At 31.4% G+C, this 17,667-nt stretch overlaps 1 protein-coding gene across 1 annotated transcript in view; it reads right to left on the bottom strand.

Moving 5' to 3' along the window:
• Nucleotides 1-17,667, bottom strand: part of SMAD4 (SMAD family member 4) — a 56,707-nt gene that overhangs the window by 30,608 nt on the left and 8,432 nt on the right. Inside the window, exons 2-5 of the mRNA XM_074279383.1 lie at nt 7,353-7,736; nt 6,549-6,723; nt 6,207-6,236; nt 3,137-3,349 (exon numbers count right to left, since the gene is read on the bottom strand). Of these exons, the coding sequence (XP_074135484.1) occupies nt 3,137-3,349; nt 6,207-6,236; nt 6,549-6,723; nt 7,353-7,601 (667 nt within the window). The 5' untranslated portion in view covers nt 7,602-7,736. The remainder of the gene's footprint in view (nt 1-3,136; nt 3,350-6,206; nt 6,237-6,548; nt 6,724-7,352; nt 7,737-17,667) is intronic.

The following is a 17,667-nucleotide window of genomic DNA, read 5'->3' as shown; positions in this document are numbered from 1 at the left end:
TCCATTCTGATAACCCCTCTAGAAGCTCGCCAGCTTGCTCCTTGCTCCACACCTGGCCATCTGTTCCAGTTTCCTCAGGACTCTTCTGAATAGAACTCCAAAGTCCCAGGACCAAGGAAACTATGTACTGAATTGCCAATTTTCCACTTTGAAAAACTGACAAATTAACTCTTCTAAAATTCTGATTTTGCTTTGTTTCAGAGTAGTTGGGTAAACTATGAAAGAATATTAGGAGGATTAAATATACTGCTGGTACTGGATTAATGGTAATGGCATAGTTTGGTGTTAGCACTAAAGTTGTAGAATTAAAAACTACAGGTAAGTAGAAGAAGTTGAGCTATAGGAAAGGAGCTAAGCTTTTGGAATCAATGGACTTAGAGCTACTAAGACCTATAGCAAGGTTTTGGTAAGAGATAAAGAGAACTATTTCTAATGGGAGATAAGAAAAGGTAGAGAGAAAAAAGATCAAGATTATGAATCATAGCTTACTCTCCTACCAAGGACGTACTAATAGCAGTTGTTATTTAACTACACTACTAAATGTGACTACTCCAGACTATTTTAAGTACTGATCTGTGTATTTAAAATTGAGAAAAAGAACCACCTTTTTTTTCCCATTTCCTCTTTTTCAGGAATTTTACTGTTTCTGGGTTTAAAGCAGTCCAATGCTAAAAAGATAACTGTATCCTTCTAAATCCATTTCCTGAAAATCTCTCATTTTCAGTACAGATTTTTTTTCTATCCTAAGCATCCTCATCCTAGATGATGGTAATTGTAATGCTGAAGAACTACCAAGGATTTCCCTTTCCCTGCCACCAAAAGAATGCCAATGGTAACTGGTTTCTCTCAAAAGAGGGAAAGAATACTCTCCCCAAAAGAAATATCCTCCCCAGCAGAATACAACTTATTAACTTAAGGATCTGCTTATTACATTGAAATTTACTACCTAGTTTATTAAAAGGTATAAATAAAGATTGTCTTTGAAACACACACATATATTATTGCAACTTTTGGGGGACATTTAAAAAAAGATGTAAAAATGGCTTAAATTTCAATCAAGAAAAAAAAAATCTATTCTTCCTATGTAAGTAGTACTTTAATTCTAACTTCCTTATCTTGTAGTGTTTTCTACTCAATTAAATCAGAGTTCTATGAAGTTAGAAAGGCCCCCTTGTTCAAAGTGTCAAAAATACAGACTCCTTCATAATTCCACAAATCACAGTCCCTCAATCCCAAGTGATTAAATTCACAAGGTAAAAAGAGGAAAATATTCTTTGTATAAAATGAAATTATATCAGTACCTTTCCTTTAAGTAAAGAAACATTTTAACAGTCTAAACAAAAAATAAAAATCAGTGAGAAATTTTTATATTCAACTGGGCAAAAAAAGCTACTTTGTTCCCTCCCAAAGCTCAATTCTTCAACGACTCCCATTGGAAAGAAAGTACATTAACAATAATGACATTAACTGAAGTTGACTTGATATTTAGAGAGAATCAAAATAACTAAAAAATTTATTTTCAGATTATTAGTAAAAATTTCTCTAGTGCTTGTGGTCTGGGATGCTTTATTTTAACACTATTTTTAAGCATATGAAAGAGATAATTAGCCTCATGGTCCTTTTTTTTTTTTTTTTCTTATTTATCCACAAGTTCCATAAAAATGCCTTTTGTTTTAAGATCCATATGAGCATCTTCTTCATCCCTTATTTGTTACATTTCCTATAATTTTTCCTTAATATATTCACCAATTTAAATATAAAGCAAGTGGTTTGAGGGGGAAAAAAAACAATTTTAAAAAATGTGAGCAAAAGTAACTCACAAAATGAATTGTTTTAGTCTTCAAGCAGAAGCAAGCTACTCCGCATCTGAGTTTTTTATGTTCCAATAATTATAATTATACCAAGGCAAACTTCAAAGACCTCCTGGAAAGCAGAAACTGTTATTTGGTTTTTTTTGTATTCCAAGTTCTTAGCAAAGTGCCTCATACATAGTGGGTTAATAAATGACAATAACTAAGGATGAATAAATTCAACTTTGGGATTTTCTGAATTTATGAGATTTTCTGAATTAGGTTAAGTCAGATGTGCAAGTGGCAGCAGAATATTACATGATGTACACTGTTTTTAAAAAACTTTAGTGTTACTCTTCTTTCAATACATAGCAATCCCACTATATCAGCAAATTGCTAGGCTTGCTAAAGAAGGGAGCAAATTCAATGTTATAAGAAAACTCACAAGTACATTTTTACTTACAAAAATCAAATTTTTAAAAAATTTTTTATGAGTAATGAAAAGAATCACTCTCCTGACCAGATAATGGCCCTTAACGAAGAGATAGAGACTATATTTAGATGAGATACTTTTTTTCTTGATTTTCTACCTGCCTAGCAGCAAAGCATTGTGGGCATACAATCAATAAGGATACTAACTAAATTCAGAGCAACAATAATAAACTTCACTTAAATTGCTGTAGCCATTTCACCATCATTTATCATTTCCTATTCTTAAAATAGGATTAGTGTAAGTAGAGAATTATTTGTAAAGAGAATTTTGCTTTACATTCAATTTCATCAGAAAAAGAGGAGGTACTTATATTTCAATAAGCTGTCAAAATCATTTAGTTTTTTTCTCAAGTGTATTTTTTGAGGAGAGCTGAGATTCCAGTTAATATATATTACTGAATATTCATTTTTCCCAAATAATAATAAAAAGTAAATTAGATCAATGAATTAATTCAATATTAATATTTCTATAATATAAAAAACATCAAAATAGTTAACAGCTTTGAACAATAAAAAAAATTCTTTAAAAGAATGTTTAAAATCTTGAGACTTCTTAATACCTTGCCTACAACATTATATATTATATTAATAGGGTCATTAACACAAAGCTATAATTCAAAGAGAATCTTACTAATATTTATAAATATCTTTGGCTATATTATATATTTTACTTTATTTTCCAGGATCAATCCATAGACTAATGAACATGTTAGATGGGCAAGTACTTACTAAGGATACCATGGCAATTCTTTCCTTTTAATTTCTTAAATTTCATATGGAAAATCTGATTACATAAAAGTAGTCTAATTTAGGTGATTTTCACTTTCTAATTCCATATTTTGTATATCACTCACTTGTGGAAGCCACAGGAATGTTGGGAAAGTTAGTGGTGCTGGTAGTATTAGACTCAGATGGAGCTAACATGGCTGGGTTGGTGTATGTCTCTGAAGATGCACGGTTACTTGGTGGATGCTGTATGGTCTGAATTGAATGTCCTTCAGTGGACAATGATGGCTGTCCCTCAAAGTCATGAACATATTCGTCCTTCACCAACATACTTGATGGAGCTGTATTAAAAGTTAAACAAATTCAAAATCTATCAAAACAGCATAATAAGCATTAAAAAAAAAAAAAAAAAACCTATTAAGTTCCTTTAGTGAAAATCCTAATCCTAATTGGGAATCACCTTAAACTCAGGAAAAATTACTTATTTACTTATTATTTTAGATATGGAAAGGCATCAAATATTATCAATGTATAAACTCTTTGCCTGATATGGGGAATATCCTAAAGCTTCTGAATGTCTCAAAGACAAGCATTGTAGGCTGATTTTAGCACTAAAATTATAAATAATATTAAAATAATTTTTAGATTCTAGAGCAACAAAAGAAAGCTGGAATTTAACTAATTGACTTGCAACTTTCACCATAAGAATAATATGTTTAATTGTTATAATGGCACAAATCAAAGTTTGGGAAAACATTTTTTCTTCTTCTAGCTGGAAAGCCCAATTTTTCAAGCCACATTCAGGAAGAGAAATGCATGGTTTTAGCACTTTGCTTTATTATTTACTAGAGAAGACAGGTAATGTTAACACCTAATATCTCTTATATTAAATAAAATTCCAGATGAATAACTTTTTAAAATTTTTAAACCTAAGAACTTCAGATTATCACTACTGCAGAGATATGCTGATGTCAGGTCAACTATTGAGCCAAATGTTAATTTTCAAATGAGAGCATTTATAAACCAGGGCTTAGTTTATTGTTCTGTTGATTGTCTAGACTTAAAAAGTGATAGAGAATATGTCAATAATGCAGATTAAAATTAAACGTGATACTTAGGAGAAGCAGTTATTAAATATTTACTGGCACACTTTCTGGGGAATCATATAGCTCCTATATAATAGAGGTCAAACTATTATTTCTTTCTAAAAGTTAGATAGATATAATAAATTTATGTATGGTATTATGAACAATACAATGAAAAACAGTTTCCTGGATGAATGTTCTTAAAAAAAAAAAATGGAGCTAAAAGGGATACCTAGTTTTTGAATCTTTAGATTATATTTCCCAAAACATTCAGATTTAAAAGTTTCTCTTTTAAAATATAAATTTTCCCTATTTTTCCTCTCAGAGTCATTGTTTCCTTATCAAGAATTTTCTCCACACTAAAATCCAAGAAAGGAAGGAATGGCAGTCTGTATCAGGGAGAAGACTGCAAAGGAAATTAAAGGATACTTTGAGGGGTGGCAAATGTGTTACTATTACAGAAAACAAGTGCACTGATAGTTGCACTGTCATAATTTTCTAAGAGGAGCACGGTTAATATATCACAAATCTGTAATGTTTTCACCAGATTTCCCCTTTGATAATTATAAATATCACTTAGGTATATTAGAACATATAAGCACTAATGATTCAGCTAGATAGTACTGCTGAGCAAGTCATCTAGTGAAATCAGTGAAGAAGCTAAATGGAATTGTTTTTAGACTTCTTTGTTGAGGTCTGGAAGATTTTGTATGTTCTGTGAGGAAGAGTCCCAGAAGGCAACATTTAGAGGACCAACACTAGAGGGAGGCAAAGTACAGTGTTATCAAGAATAATTTATGAAATGCCCCAAAACTTCTTGCTCCACAAACAAAAAATAAAATTTGAAGAGGGATGTTTATGTCTTTCTACATATCATCCCATACCATGATGGTGGGTAGGGAATAGATTTGAAAAATCTAAAGCATATAACTTCAAAGTTATTGAAGTCCTACACTGCATCTGCAATGGGTGACAGGGAAAACAGTTGTCACCTGGTGAGTAAAAAGGTTAAATAACCCTTATAGGAGATGAAAGGACTTTTTAAAAAAATATACAAATTTAAAATGCCTAGAGAGACAGACCAGTATAAGTGAAGGTTGGAATTAGCAAAATTTGGCTTCCAGTTTTACCTTTGACACATACTAGCCATGCAACTATGGGCAAATTACTTAAATTCAATGTCTCCAGGTAACTCATAAATTACAGATGAGTTGCTCCCCTGCACAGGTAGAGGAAGTTTCCACACTGGGAGTTCCCTGTACTAGAAAAATCAAAGGTACAGATCCTTCCTTCCGAAAGACAAGCAATCATTTATATAACATATTAAGTATTTTAAAGTACATTTTCCCCCTTCCACAACAATCCTATGAAGTAAATTAGTAGTCATTATTATAACATTTGATAATGAGGAAGTGGAAGCCCAGAGAAGAAAAACAATACATAGCTACTAAATGGCAGGCAGGACTTTAAACCACTTCTGATTCCAATTCTATATCTCTCCTATTTCAAAAGAGATAGCAATGAGCCACTATCAGGACAGCATACAGTTCTGAATTACCCATACCTGCCCAATCTTTCATCAAATAACAAAATATATTTGTAACATAAAATGAATCAAAAAACAATTTATTTATAATATGTTGAAAATTGTACTAAATGACATGAATGCTTCTCAGGGAAGAAGTTTAATCCTCAAGGATAAAAAAATTTATTTGTGCAAATTTACCTGGTCCATGTGACCATAACATCATTAGCAATAGGCTCAAAAGCAACCAAACTTCAGTTCTTAAAGCAAAACCCACTTGCCAATCATACGACCCATCTGTGTTTCAATTTTCCTAGCTATAAGTAGAGGTGGGTGTGCTGATAAAGGTTTAACAATCCTGTCTCTAAAAAAGAAAAATGTGACCAGGACATATTTTTAAGTTTAATCAGCATTATTATTGTTTTCCTTAAGTTTAGACACCCAACAAAACAGTAAATCAAGCCCTGCTTTATAGAATTTGTAGATTTCACAAATATAAATGCTCACACTGAAAATTTATCTATCTATAGTCAAATTAGGAGGGAGAATATAGAAAGCAGAGACAATGATTAAAAACAGATTACCTACCAGAACTTTGCAATGTCAATCCTGAGAGATCTTAATTTGAAAAGAGGAGAGGACAATACAAAGGAGGAAAAAAAAGAGAAAAATATATTATCACCATGGAACAAGACAATAAATTTAAAAACCCACAATCATGTATTACAAAATTGACTAAACATATATTCAACTATAAATCTTATTTTGAAAAGTTTTAAAAATATTAAATACATGGATTTATTTGAAGTAACTAAACATTATATAACAACAATTTTTTTTTTTTGGATTCACAATTGAGATAAACAAAGTTATCCCATGCTCTCAAATCTTTCGATAATAATTCTATTAGTAAAGGATTGGTCTACCTACCAATGCCAGGCGATACAACTCTTTCATAATGATATGGATTCACACAGACACTATCACATTTTAGATCAAAAGCGTACTGACAGTATTTCACATGTTTAAGTTCATTTTTGTGAAGATCAGGCCACCTCCAGAGACGAGCATATATCACATGAGGAAAACCTTTCCGACCAGCCACCTAAGGAAATTTTAAAATAAGACAATTTATAAATGTATATTATAAATGTAAACTGTCTGAAACCATCTAAAATACTGAACTATAAATTCAAGAAGATAATAGATTCCATAATGCTCCTAGAGAAATTTAGGTTTAAAAGACTGACTGTGATAGTCTACCTCTAAAATTTGAATGGTAAACTACTCACTGAATGGTTACAAGAGATCATGCAATAAGTACATCTAATTTTATTATCTCATTAAATAAATTATTTACAAAATATATTTAAGACCATGGAATAAACTCAATACTAAACTCCTTAGCCTATTAAGTTAAAGAGAAAAGTTTTCTAGTTTTCAATATAATTCAAGTACTAGATACATGCCATACTTTAAATAACATTCTAAGATATTAAGATATACAGTAAAGAAAAGCAAGTTGGTTTTTTTAAGTCAAAATTCAATTTAATTTATAGTATTAAAGTATCTTTTTGAATATATTCTTGTAACTTTTAGTCTTTCAGTAGAATAGTATTTGAAATGGAAGAACCAAACAATTTATTCTGCATTCACAAATACATCTCAGAAAGAAATAACAAGAATAGAAAATCAATCATCGTTTAAAAAAAAAAATTGTTGTATTAAACTAACCTGAAGCCTGCCATCCAATGTCCTCTGTATCGTGACACATTTGCTGGGATGGGCGCCATTTGTAGTTATAGCTGTTATTAAAGAATCCAATTCATCCTTCTTCTCCTTCAGCTTCTTTACCAAACTTTCAATTGCTCTTTTCGCAAATGTTTCACTTTCTCCACCTTGTCTATGGCACATCAAACTATGAACAATGCTCAAGCAGGCATCATTACTTGTGGGTGTGTTAGTAATAGACATATTGTCCATTTGTTACCGTTTATTTCTTGAATCAATTAAGTCCAAAATTTCTAGAGCAATTCTGATAGTGTTCAGGCAGCAAGGAACAATTCCTAATGCTGCCCACAGGCAAAACAGTTACAGACATGTGGTATACAGGATAACCTAGGAAAAATATGAGAGAGAACAAGAAAGATTAGGAAAGCTGTTTTTTTCTTTGATTTTAACCAAGTATACTGTAATAATGAGGAAACACAAAACTTGTTCTCAAGAAGTTCAAGTTCAATTCCCAATTCAAATTTATAGAACTTGAGATCTTTGTTTACATACATAAGGTATTTTTTTAAAATGTCAAGTCAGAGACCACTAGACTGAAATTCTAATATCCTGTGCTTTTAAGATAATAAATATGTTTAAATATCAGAAAGACAAAAATTGTCAAGATGTTACTACTACCTTAAAGGTGTATTTATTGTAAAATGTATTTAATTAATCTTTTACAGGAGTTGGGTAAACTGAAATTCACAAAAAATTAATAATAAAATATAATTCAAAACTAAAGATTAAATTCAATAATTATAACATCACAAAAATGTTAAGAAAATTTTGAAGAGTAGAATTCAACCACAATCACTAGTCTAGCGAAGTAGAGACTCCATTACTGGCTTTATACTCAAAAGAAACCATTGGTAAGAAGACCCCATAATGCTCCAAAACATTTATAATTTCACTTGTTATAATAGTTAAGAATTGGGGTTGGGGCCAGGATAGAACAGATGCCCATAAATTGGAAAATGGCAAAACAAACTGAGGTACCTAAATATAATGGAATATTAAACTATGCTATAAAAATGATGTGTAACAAATATACAGAAACAGGAAAGACTTATATGAACTGATACAGTCAAGAAGAAAACAGAGTCAAGAAAACATCTATAATAACTACAGCATAAATTAAAAGAACTAGCCACCAGAAAATTAAAAGTAAATGGAACAGAATTATAAAGATCCAGCAGGATTCAAATTAAGAGATATGAGAGGATATCTCCAACCCATGCCTTCTTGAAGGTAAAAAAATATTATATATTTTCAGAATTTTTCAATGTATTGATTAGTTGTGCTGATTTTCTTCCTTTCTAAATAATACAATTTATTATAATTGTAATTATAATTACATTGTAATTATAATGATGTAAACTTGTATAAAAAAAAAAGATAACCAACCTTTTGGCACAAGCTTATCATTTATTTCTTCTTTGTTTAAATCAAAAGGGAAACTTCACCAGAAAATAAAATTAACTACTACCATGTCCAAAGTCCCAAATTTTTCAAAATTTCACTTACAAAACACAATGGTACATACTTTGACACTTGATATGATCAATGATTAATGCTTATACTAATAGGAACACAAGCCCTCCAACCAGTATTAGTTAACACTGGTTGATAATTATCGGCTTACCTCTTATGCTTTCCATTTCTAAAAAGTAACAACATTATTTTGCAACTATCCATTTGTTTTCTTTCATTCTTACTATATGCCTTACATTGACTTAAGAATATCTTTTACTATACTCCATGTATTCATGCCATCACTTGTAATATGAAGTCTGATGTCCATTCTGATCTGTCATGTATTTTATCACTGATCTGAATTCTTTGCAATTTTATTTCTTCTGAGATTGTTTTATCCTATTAACTTGAAGCTATACATCATCCAAAGAATAATACTATCAAGAAATTGTTTTACATTGCATGTAAGTTGGAATTGCATGTAATACAATCATTGTGCCATGTTTTCAGTTTTCCATTTGCCAATCAGCCTGATCTCTTCTTAAGTAACTCTGGACCTAGATCATTACTGATATCTAATTACTTCTTTCAAATAGACAGATATATAGATACACCCAGATTAACATAATGGGACACATATCTAGCACAAATCTACATTACAAATGCCATATTGCACGGCTCCAGGAAATTATTAAGATGCCATCTATGAAGAATAACAATTGAAAAATTACCACCATCCTTTGTTTGGAATTTGTATAAAACACCTTCCAAAAACATTAACCAAATACATTTGGTGAAAACATTTTCACCTTGTTTAATATTTTGTCCAAATGTCAATACTTAGTGGAATAAATTACCATCTGTAGAAACATCCATTGTGGAGACTTATACAATTTTGGCATAAGAGACACCTTGTCTGAGCAGAAGTCTTTAAAGCAGCACTTCACTCAGAGCCAAATGCTTTCTCAAAATCAATAAAAAAAAAAAACAAAAAACACAACAGAAACCATATCTATCAGTTATGTCACCATAAAAGTATGATTTGCTGAGAAATATCAATTGCAAAACTTTCCCAGTTTCTGTCTTTAGTGGCAATGGCTTCAAAAGATGGATGACTCACTTAAGATTTTATAGAGATGAGAAAGCAGTAATACAAATAGGAAAAAAAAAATGGACTTCTAGCTGCTAATACCTTCTCAATAGTATTAAAAAAAATTCTGGTAAAGAAACAATCATGATCTTCTCCCTTCACCTTCCTTTATGATAGTTTTTTAAAACTGTTATTTCCACAGCATTCACTTGCCAGTTTCACTTTCTTGGTTTTATTATGATACTATTATTGTATTGTAATTGTAATTCTGACAGAATAGGTCACAAAAAAATGCTAACAGTTTGATTCTATTACAGATATTACCATAGGAATTTCAGCTATTATGGCCTCCAGGATGATCAAGCTTAATTTCTTATGTCACTATATGCCTGTTCATTTTCTAAATTGTTTTTAATAATAATATCTAGCATTTATATAATGCCTTAAGATTTGAAAAGCATTTTATAAATTCTTGTTTTACCTTTATAATAAAACTGATAAGTAGATCTTATTATTCCCTCCCTCCCCATTTTAACAAGTGAAGAAACTGAGGCAAACTTGCCCAAGGTGACACAGCTACCAAATGACTGGGACTAGATTTAATTTCAGGTCTTCCTGACTCTAGGTCCAGCACTTTATCACCTGCACCACCCAGCTTCCTCTAATACAAAATCATACCTTTTTAAAACCATTCTTTAATACAAAATACTCAAAGTATTTAGTAGTCATATGGTCCAAAGCTTCTTAAACTGTGAGTAATAACCCCATATGGGGTCCAGTGAAATATTTGGCAACAGTAAAATGTTTCTGAATGCTCTATATCCTGCAACATCAAATATTCCACCAAAATTAAATTATTTATGTAAAAATAAACAAGCTCATCTGTCTCATTATGAAAATTGACTTTCATCTTTAATAAATGGCAAAATTACATGTAGACCACAGAATTGCTGTAAAATAAAATTTTTTATGATTAATTATCAGTAAATATTTGATTTGTAGTCATATTTTATATACCTAAATATCCAGGGTCGCGCAAAAATTTCTCAGGCAAAAAAAGAGGTCATGAGTGGGAAAAGTTTAATAAGTCCAACTAATTTTTATACCCTTTCATAGTATTGTGAAAACAACTTTGTCCCAAAACTGTAACACTATAAATACAAACACTGGCCCTGAAAAAGAATCAACCAAAAGCATTTATTAAATGTCTACTATGTGGAGATTCAAAAAGAGGAAAAAGACCCAGTTCAAGGAACTTTTTGTTTTTAACATGTATTTCCCATCCCCTAAAAAGTATTAAGTATAACCAACAGATATTGTGTACCTACTAACATATGTAACATTCCACATTCAAAATTCTCTACCATTCGAAGGAAAAAAGTCATCCTGAATGCCATAATAGCTGAAATTCCTATGGTACCATCTGTAATAGAATCAAACTTGAAAGCATTTTTTTAGTGACCTATTCAGTCAGTAACAATAGTAGAACCACCATATTTGGACACACCATTTTAGGTATAGAGGTAGTTATGTGACCTGAAGTAGAAATGGCTCTTAAGAAATGGGGGGCTTCTTACAAAAGATAAGATTTTAGCTAGAATTTGAAGGAAGCCAAGAAATGTAGATAAAGAAAGAGAGAATTATGGGCATTGAGGAGAACCAGTGAAAATGCTCTGCCAGAAGATGGAATGTCTTGTTTGTGGTTTCTCTAGATCAAAGAATATATTGAGGAAGGAAGCATTCATGTGGCAATATTAAATAAAAAGAATGGAGGAGGACAAATGAAGACCTCTGAATGTCAGAGGATTTTATATTTATTTTGAAGGTCCAAGTAGAAGACACTGGAGTTTACTGAGAAGGGAGATGACATTGTCCAGACCAATAATACTATAAAGAAAATCACTTTGACAACTGAGAGGTAAATGGATTGAAGTGGGTAAAGATTTGAAGAATAAAGACCAACAAGGTTACTGCATCAAATATGAGGATATATGTATCATCCTTTTTCATGGCAAGGTAGAAAAACTACGGATATGTAATATTGCGTCAGGTACAGTTATCTATTGGCTAGTCTTAATTCTTTTACTTTTTCATTATTTTTTATTCATTTTGAACTTAAATACAAAATGACAAAATTTCCACGCACACAGCACAACACAAAGGATTCAATATAAAACCATGACTTTCTATTTTACACTTTACTTTAAAAAAACAAACTATTTAATGAATAATATATATCATTTTCAAAGCTACCATGTTTTTCTGTGCTTTCTTCTCAGTTTTCTTTTGTTCTTGATGCAGTGTACTTTATCCTCCCTTCCCCCACCTTGACCAAGAGAAGATGACTGTCATTAGAGGAGAGAGAATATATATGTGTGTGTGTGTGTGTGTGTTGTAGCCATACTATATCTACTTCTATTTGTCAGTTCTTTCACTAAATGTGGACGGCAAACTTCCTTTGCAGTTGATTTGAGTATTTATGATAGTGAAAATGACTTAGTTGTTCAAAGTTTTTCTTACTGTAACTGTGTATATAACATTCTCTTAGATTCTGGTCATTTTACTCTTCATTCTTTCAAGCAAGTCTTGTCATATTTTTCTAAAATCAACAAGGTCATCATATCTTATAACACAGTAGTATTCCATCACAATCCTATGCTATACCTTGTTTAGCCATTCCCCATTTAATGGGCATCTCCTTAATTCCCAGTTCTTTGCCATCACAAAGAGAGCTGTTATAAATATTTCAGAACAGAGTTCTTAAAACTTTTTCCTCTCACAACCCCTTTTTGCCTGAATAATTTTTATCTGACCCTGGGTATATAAGTATATAAAATAAGTATACAAATTAAACATTTACTGATAATAAATCATAATTTCACAATCTCCACATTCAATTACAAGATCTCATATGGGGTTGTGAGTGGTTTAAGAAACTTTGTTTTGGGGGGCAGCTAGGTGGCGCAGTGGATAGAGCACCAGCCCTGAATTCAGAAGGACCCGAGTTCAAATCTGGTCTCAGACACCTAACACTTCCTAGCTGTGTGACCCTGGGCAAGTCACTTAATCCCAGCCTCAGAAAAAAAAAAAAAAAGAAAGGAAAAAAAGAAACAAATTTTGTTTTGGAACAGATAAATTCTTTTCCCTTTCCCCTGATCACCCTGGGATGTTCTAATTTTTTAATGTATCTTTTTATGGCTAGGTTATGACTTAATTCTTTTTCTTAGGGGATAAGAAATACATGGAAATTATTCAAATAAAAATAAAAAGTATTAATAAAATAAAAGAAATTTTTAAAAAAAGGAATTTGTGTTCTAAGTAATCATCCTTAGCTACCCACTAAGCAAGAATAACAAACATTTTTTTTAGCTAAGGCATTTTCTGAGAACTTTTAGCCTCACTCTGGCAATTACTGTGCATAAATTTCTCTTGGAAGGGATAGAAGAATTAATCTATTCAATTTTATCCATTCCTGATCTTTAAGCTTCAAAAGCTTGTTTAACCAGGTTTGTGCTGGAGTTCACAGTGACTTCTTTTATACTTTTTTCTCCCTAATGCAACATTATTACTCTGACCTTTGCTATATGATTTGACTGTACATAGACAATGTGTTCCAAAATAATAGTTACATCCACAGCTTGTTACTTCTTGCATCTTAGTAGGATATAGCTGATTTCATTTTTTGTCAGATGCTCCACACTCAATTACTTTCACTTCTCTTTTTAGAGAAAGCATAATACAAAGTATAGTTTCAGAGCAATTAACATGTTTTTGGCCACTCTTATCTCCCAAACTTAAACAGACAATATTTTATAGAATTTTTGCTATCTTCCACTGCACTCACTTTCAAGCTGAAGTCTAAATATGTGTTGACTTAATTTGGAGAATACAAACAAGTTCTTCATCTAAGTATTCTATCTTCACATACCTCTACATAATTTCCAACAAATATTGGCAATTAAAACAATATGTTCTAAATAATGCTGGTTATGAGAACCTAGGCAAATAAGGTTAACTCCAGGTTAACTCCCTAAAACTAAGTGCTTGAGTACAAATGTTTTCACTGGTTGAGTGAAATGTTTTTTCTGGGAGTTTAATCAATGATATAACAGATCCAGATTGAAAAGAAAAAAACCCCAACAATATCTGGCTAATGATCTGATTATGATTATTTTAAGAATTGCAAGATGTGATGAAATATCCCAAGAGATATATCTTACCCTTTGGGAATATAATGAAACCACTTATGCCAATTACTTTGAAGAGAACTTCTAAGCTATACTTCACCTGACTACAGCTTATGTGTCTTTTAATTTTATTTACAATAATAATGCTGATGATAAATATGGAAATATGTTTAGAAGAATTGCACATGTTTAACCTGTATTGGATTACCTGCTGTGTGGGCAAGGGAAAAGGTGGGGGAAAGGGAAAAAAATATGGAACATAAGATTTTTGCAAAGGTGAATGTTGAAAACTATCTTTGTATGTATTTTGAAAAATAAAAAGCTATTTGTACAAACAAAACTAATGCAAACAAGATTACAAGGGAAGCAACAAATTGGGAAAATATTTTTACAGTTAAAGGTTCTGATAAAGGCCTCATTTCCAAAATATATAGATAACTGACTCTAATTTATAAGAAATCAAACCATTCTCCAATTGATAAATGGTCAAAGGATATGAACAATTTTCAGATGATGAAATTGAAACTATTTTCACTCATATGAAAGAGTGTTCCAAATCACTATTGATCAGAGAAATGCAAATTAAGACAACTCTGAGATATCATTACATACCTGTCAGATTGGCTAAGATGGCAGGAACAAATAACGATGAATGTTGGAGGGGCTGTGGGAAAACTGGGACACTGATGTATTGTTGGTGGAGTTGTGAAAGAATCCAACCATTCTGGAGAGCAATCTGGAATTATGCCCCAAAAAGTTATCAAACTGTGCATACCCTTTGATCCAGCAGTGCTACTACTGGGCTTATATTCCAAAAAAATACTAAAGAAGGGAAAGGGACCTGTATGTGCCAAAATGTTTGTGGCAGCTCTTTTTGTAGTGGCTAGAAACTGGAAAATGAATGGATGCCCATCAACTGGAGAATGGTTGGGTAAATTATGGTATATGAATATTATGGAATATTATTGCTCTGTAAGAAATGACCAGCAGGAGGAATACAGAGAGGCTTGGAGAGACCTAAATCAACTGTTGCTGAGTGAAATGAACAGAACCAAGAGACCACTATACACTTCAACAATGATACTATATGAAGATATATTCTGATTGAAGTGGATATCTTTAACATAAAGAAGATCTAATTCATTTCCAGTTGATCAATGATGGACAGAAACAGCTACACTCAGAGAAGGAACACTGGGGAGTTGAGTGTAAACTATTTGCACTATTGTCTTTCTACACAGGTTACTTATACCTTCGGAATCCAATTCTTACAGTGCAACGAGAAATTTGGTTTTACACACATATATTGTATCTAGGTTATACTGCAACACATTAAATATGTATGGGATTGCTTATCATATAGGGGAGGGAGGGAAAAATTTGGAAAAATGAATACAAGGGATAATGTAAAAAGAAAAAATTACCCATGCATATGTACTGTCCAAAAAATTATAATTATAAAATTAATAAAAAAAGAAAAAGCTATTATAAATATATCTTGATTCTAAGCACTCTTCCCTACAACAAAGGACACATTATTACTTTTTGAACAAAATATACAATATCTTTTTTTTACAGGTGTATATAAGTAGAGAAATCTTTCCTGAGGCACAAGGTAATACCCCTAATTTGTGTCTTTATTATTCTCATAATTCCCTGACTATGAAAACAATTTGTTGAAATTGTTAAAAATTTTGTAAAAAAAAAATTGTTAAAATAAAAATCTGCAAAAAAAAATTTGAGAGTTTCCATTTTTATTTATTGATTTATTTTTCTGAGTTTGGAGTTAAGTGACTTGCCCAGGGTCACACAGCTAGGAAGTGTTAAGTGTCCGAGACCACATTTGAACTCGGGTCCTCCTAAATTCAAGGCTGGTGCTCTATCCACTGAGCCACCTAGCTGCCCCTAGTTTCCATTTTTTTTTAAAATTCCAATAGTATTTTATTTTTCCAATTACAAGTAAAGATAGTTTTCAACATTCATTTTTGTAAGATTTTTGTGTTCCAAATTTTTTTCTCCATCTGTCCCTTATGTCTCCCCTCTTCAAGATAGCAAACAATCTGATATAGGCTATACTTTTATAATCATTTTAGCCATACTTCCATATTAGTCATGTTATAAAATAAAAATCAGAACAAAAGGGAAAAAAAAGAGAAAGAAAAGGTAAGTTTAAAAAAATGTGAAAATAGTATGCTTCAATCCACATTCTGTCTCCATATTTCTCTCTCTGGATGATGGCACAAAATATACAATATCAACTAATATTTTAAGAATTACCTACCATATCTTTGGCACTACTCTGGATTTTATTCAGAACTGAGACAATCTTTGCTCTCAAAAGGTCTAACATTTCTAGGGGAAAACAAGACCAATATATCACTCAATTTCCTCATCTGCAAAATAAAAGGTTTTGATTAATGACTTCTAAGATCCCAATTTTATGGCTTTTAAGTTTTCCAATTTTAACTTTATACTATTCTTCCTTCACTGAAGATTCAACAGCAATGTCAATAATAAGGAAGAATTATTAACTAATTTATGAATTATTTCTGTTTATCCCTCTATGAAATGTCCAAGACCTTTTAGTCTTAAATAACCCTGACAACATACCTATACTTTATATCTGAATTTTATATGTCATACATTTTAAAGGCATTGAGAAATAAGGGGTACAATGTTTAATTTCATCTTTTATAATAACAAGTGGGAGAAAAATTCATAACCAAAGAATAGAGGAAAATAATAAAAGACAAACAGAATTTTAATATAGTATGCAATTTTTTTGTTTTTCTTCCCAGGTTATTTTTACCTTCTGAATCCAATTCTCCCTTTGCAGCAACAACAACAAAAAAATTCAGTTCTGCACACATATATTGTATCTAGGATATACTATAACATATTTAATATGTATGGGACTGCCTGCCATCTAGGGAAGGGGGTGGAGGGAAGGAGGGGAAAATTTGGAACAGAAGGGGTGCAAGGGATAATGTTGTAAAAAAAAATTACCTATGCATATGTACTGTCAAAAAAAAGTTATAATTATAAAATAAAAAAGAAATCTAAAAAATATATAGTATGCAATTAAAACTGGAAAAAATCTTTGCAAAAATAAATCTCTAATCAGTCAGACTTTTTAAAATGTATAGAAAACTGACAAAATCTGAGAAGTCTGTTAGCACTACAATCTGTCTGCCCAGGTTGCATGTACCTTTGGATTCTAATGTTTATTGTGCAACAAGAAAATGATATTCACACACATGTATTGTACTTAGACTATATTGTAACACATGTAAAATGTATGGTATTGCCTGTCGTCGGGGGGAGGGAATAGAGGGAGGGGGGGTAATTTGGAAAAATGAATACAAGGGATAATATTATAAAATATATATATATATATATATAATAAAAAAAAAAATCTGAGAAGTCTAAGAATTGTTTCTCAATAAGTGATAAATTATATGAAGTTTTCAAATGAAGAATTACAACCAACAAATGTAAAAGTGCTTCACACATCACTAATAGTGGA

This window comes from Sminthopsis crassicaudata, chromosome 1 (genome assembly GCF_048593235.1).
Source record: "Sminthopsis crassicaudata isolate SCR6 chromosome 1, ASM4859323v1, whole genome shotgun sequence".
NCBI lineage: Eukaryota > Metazoa > Chordata > Mammalia > Dasyuromorphia > Dasyuridae > Sminthopsis > Sminthopsis crassicaudata.
The sequence above is the reverse complement of the archived record's forward strand: the minus strand, read 5'-3'. Positions and strand labels throughout refer to the sequence as shown.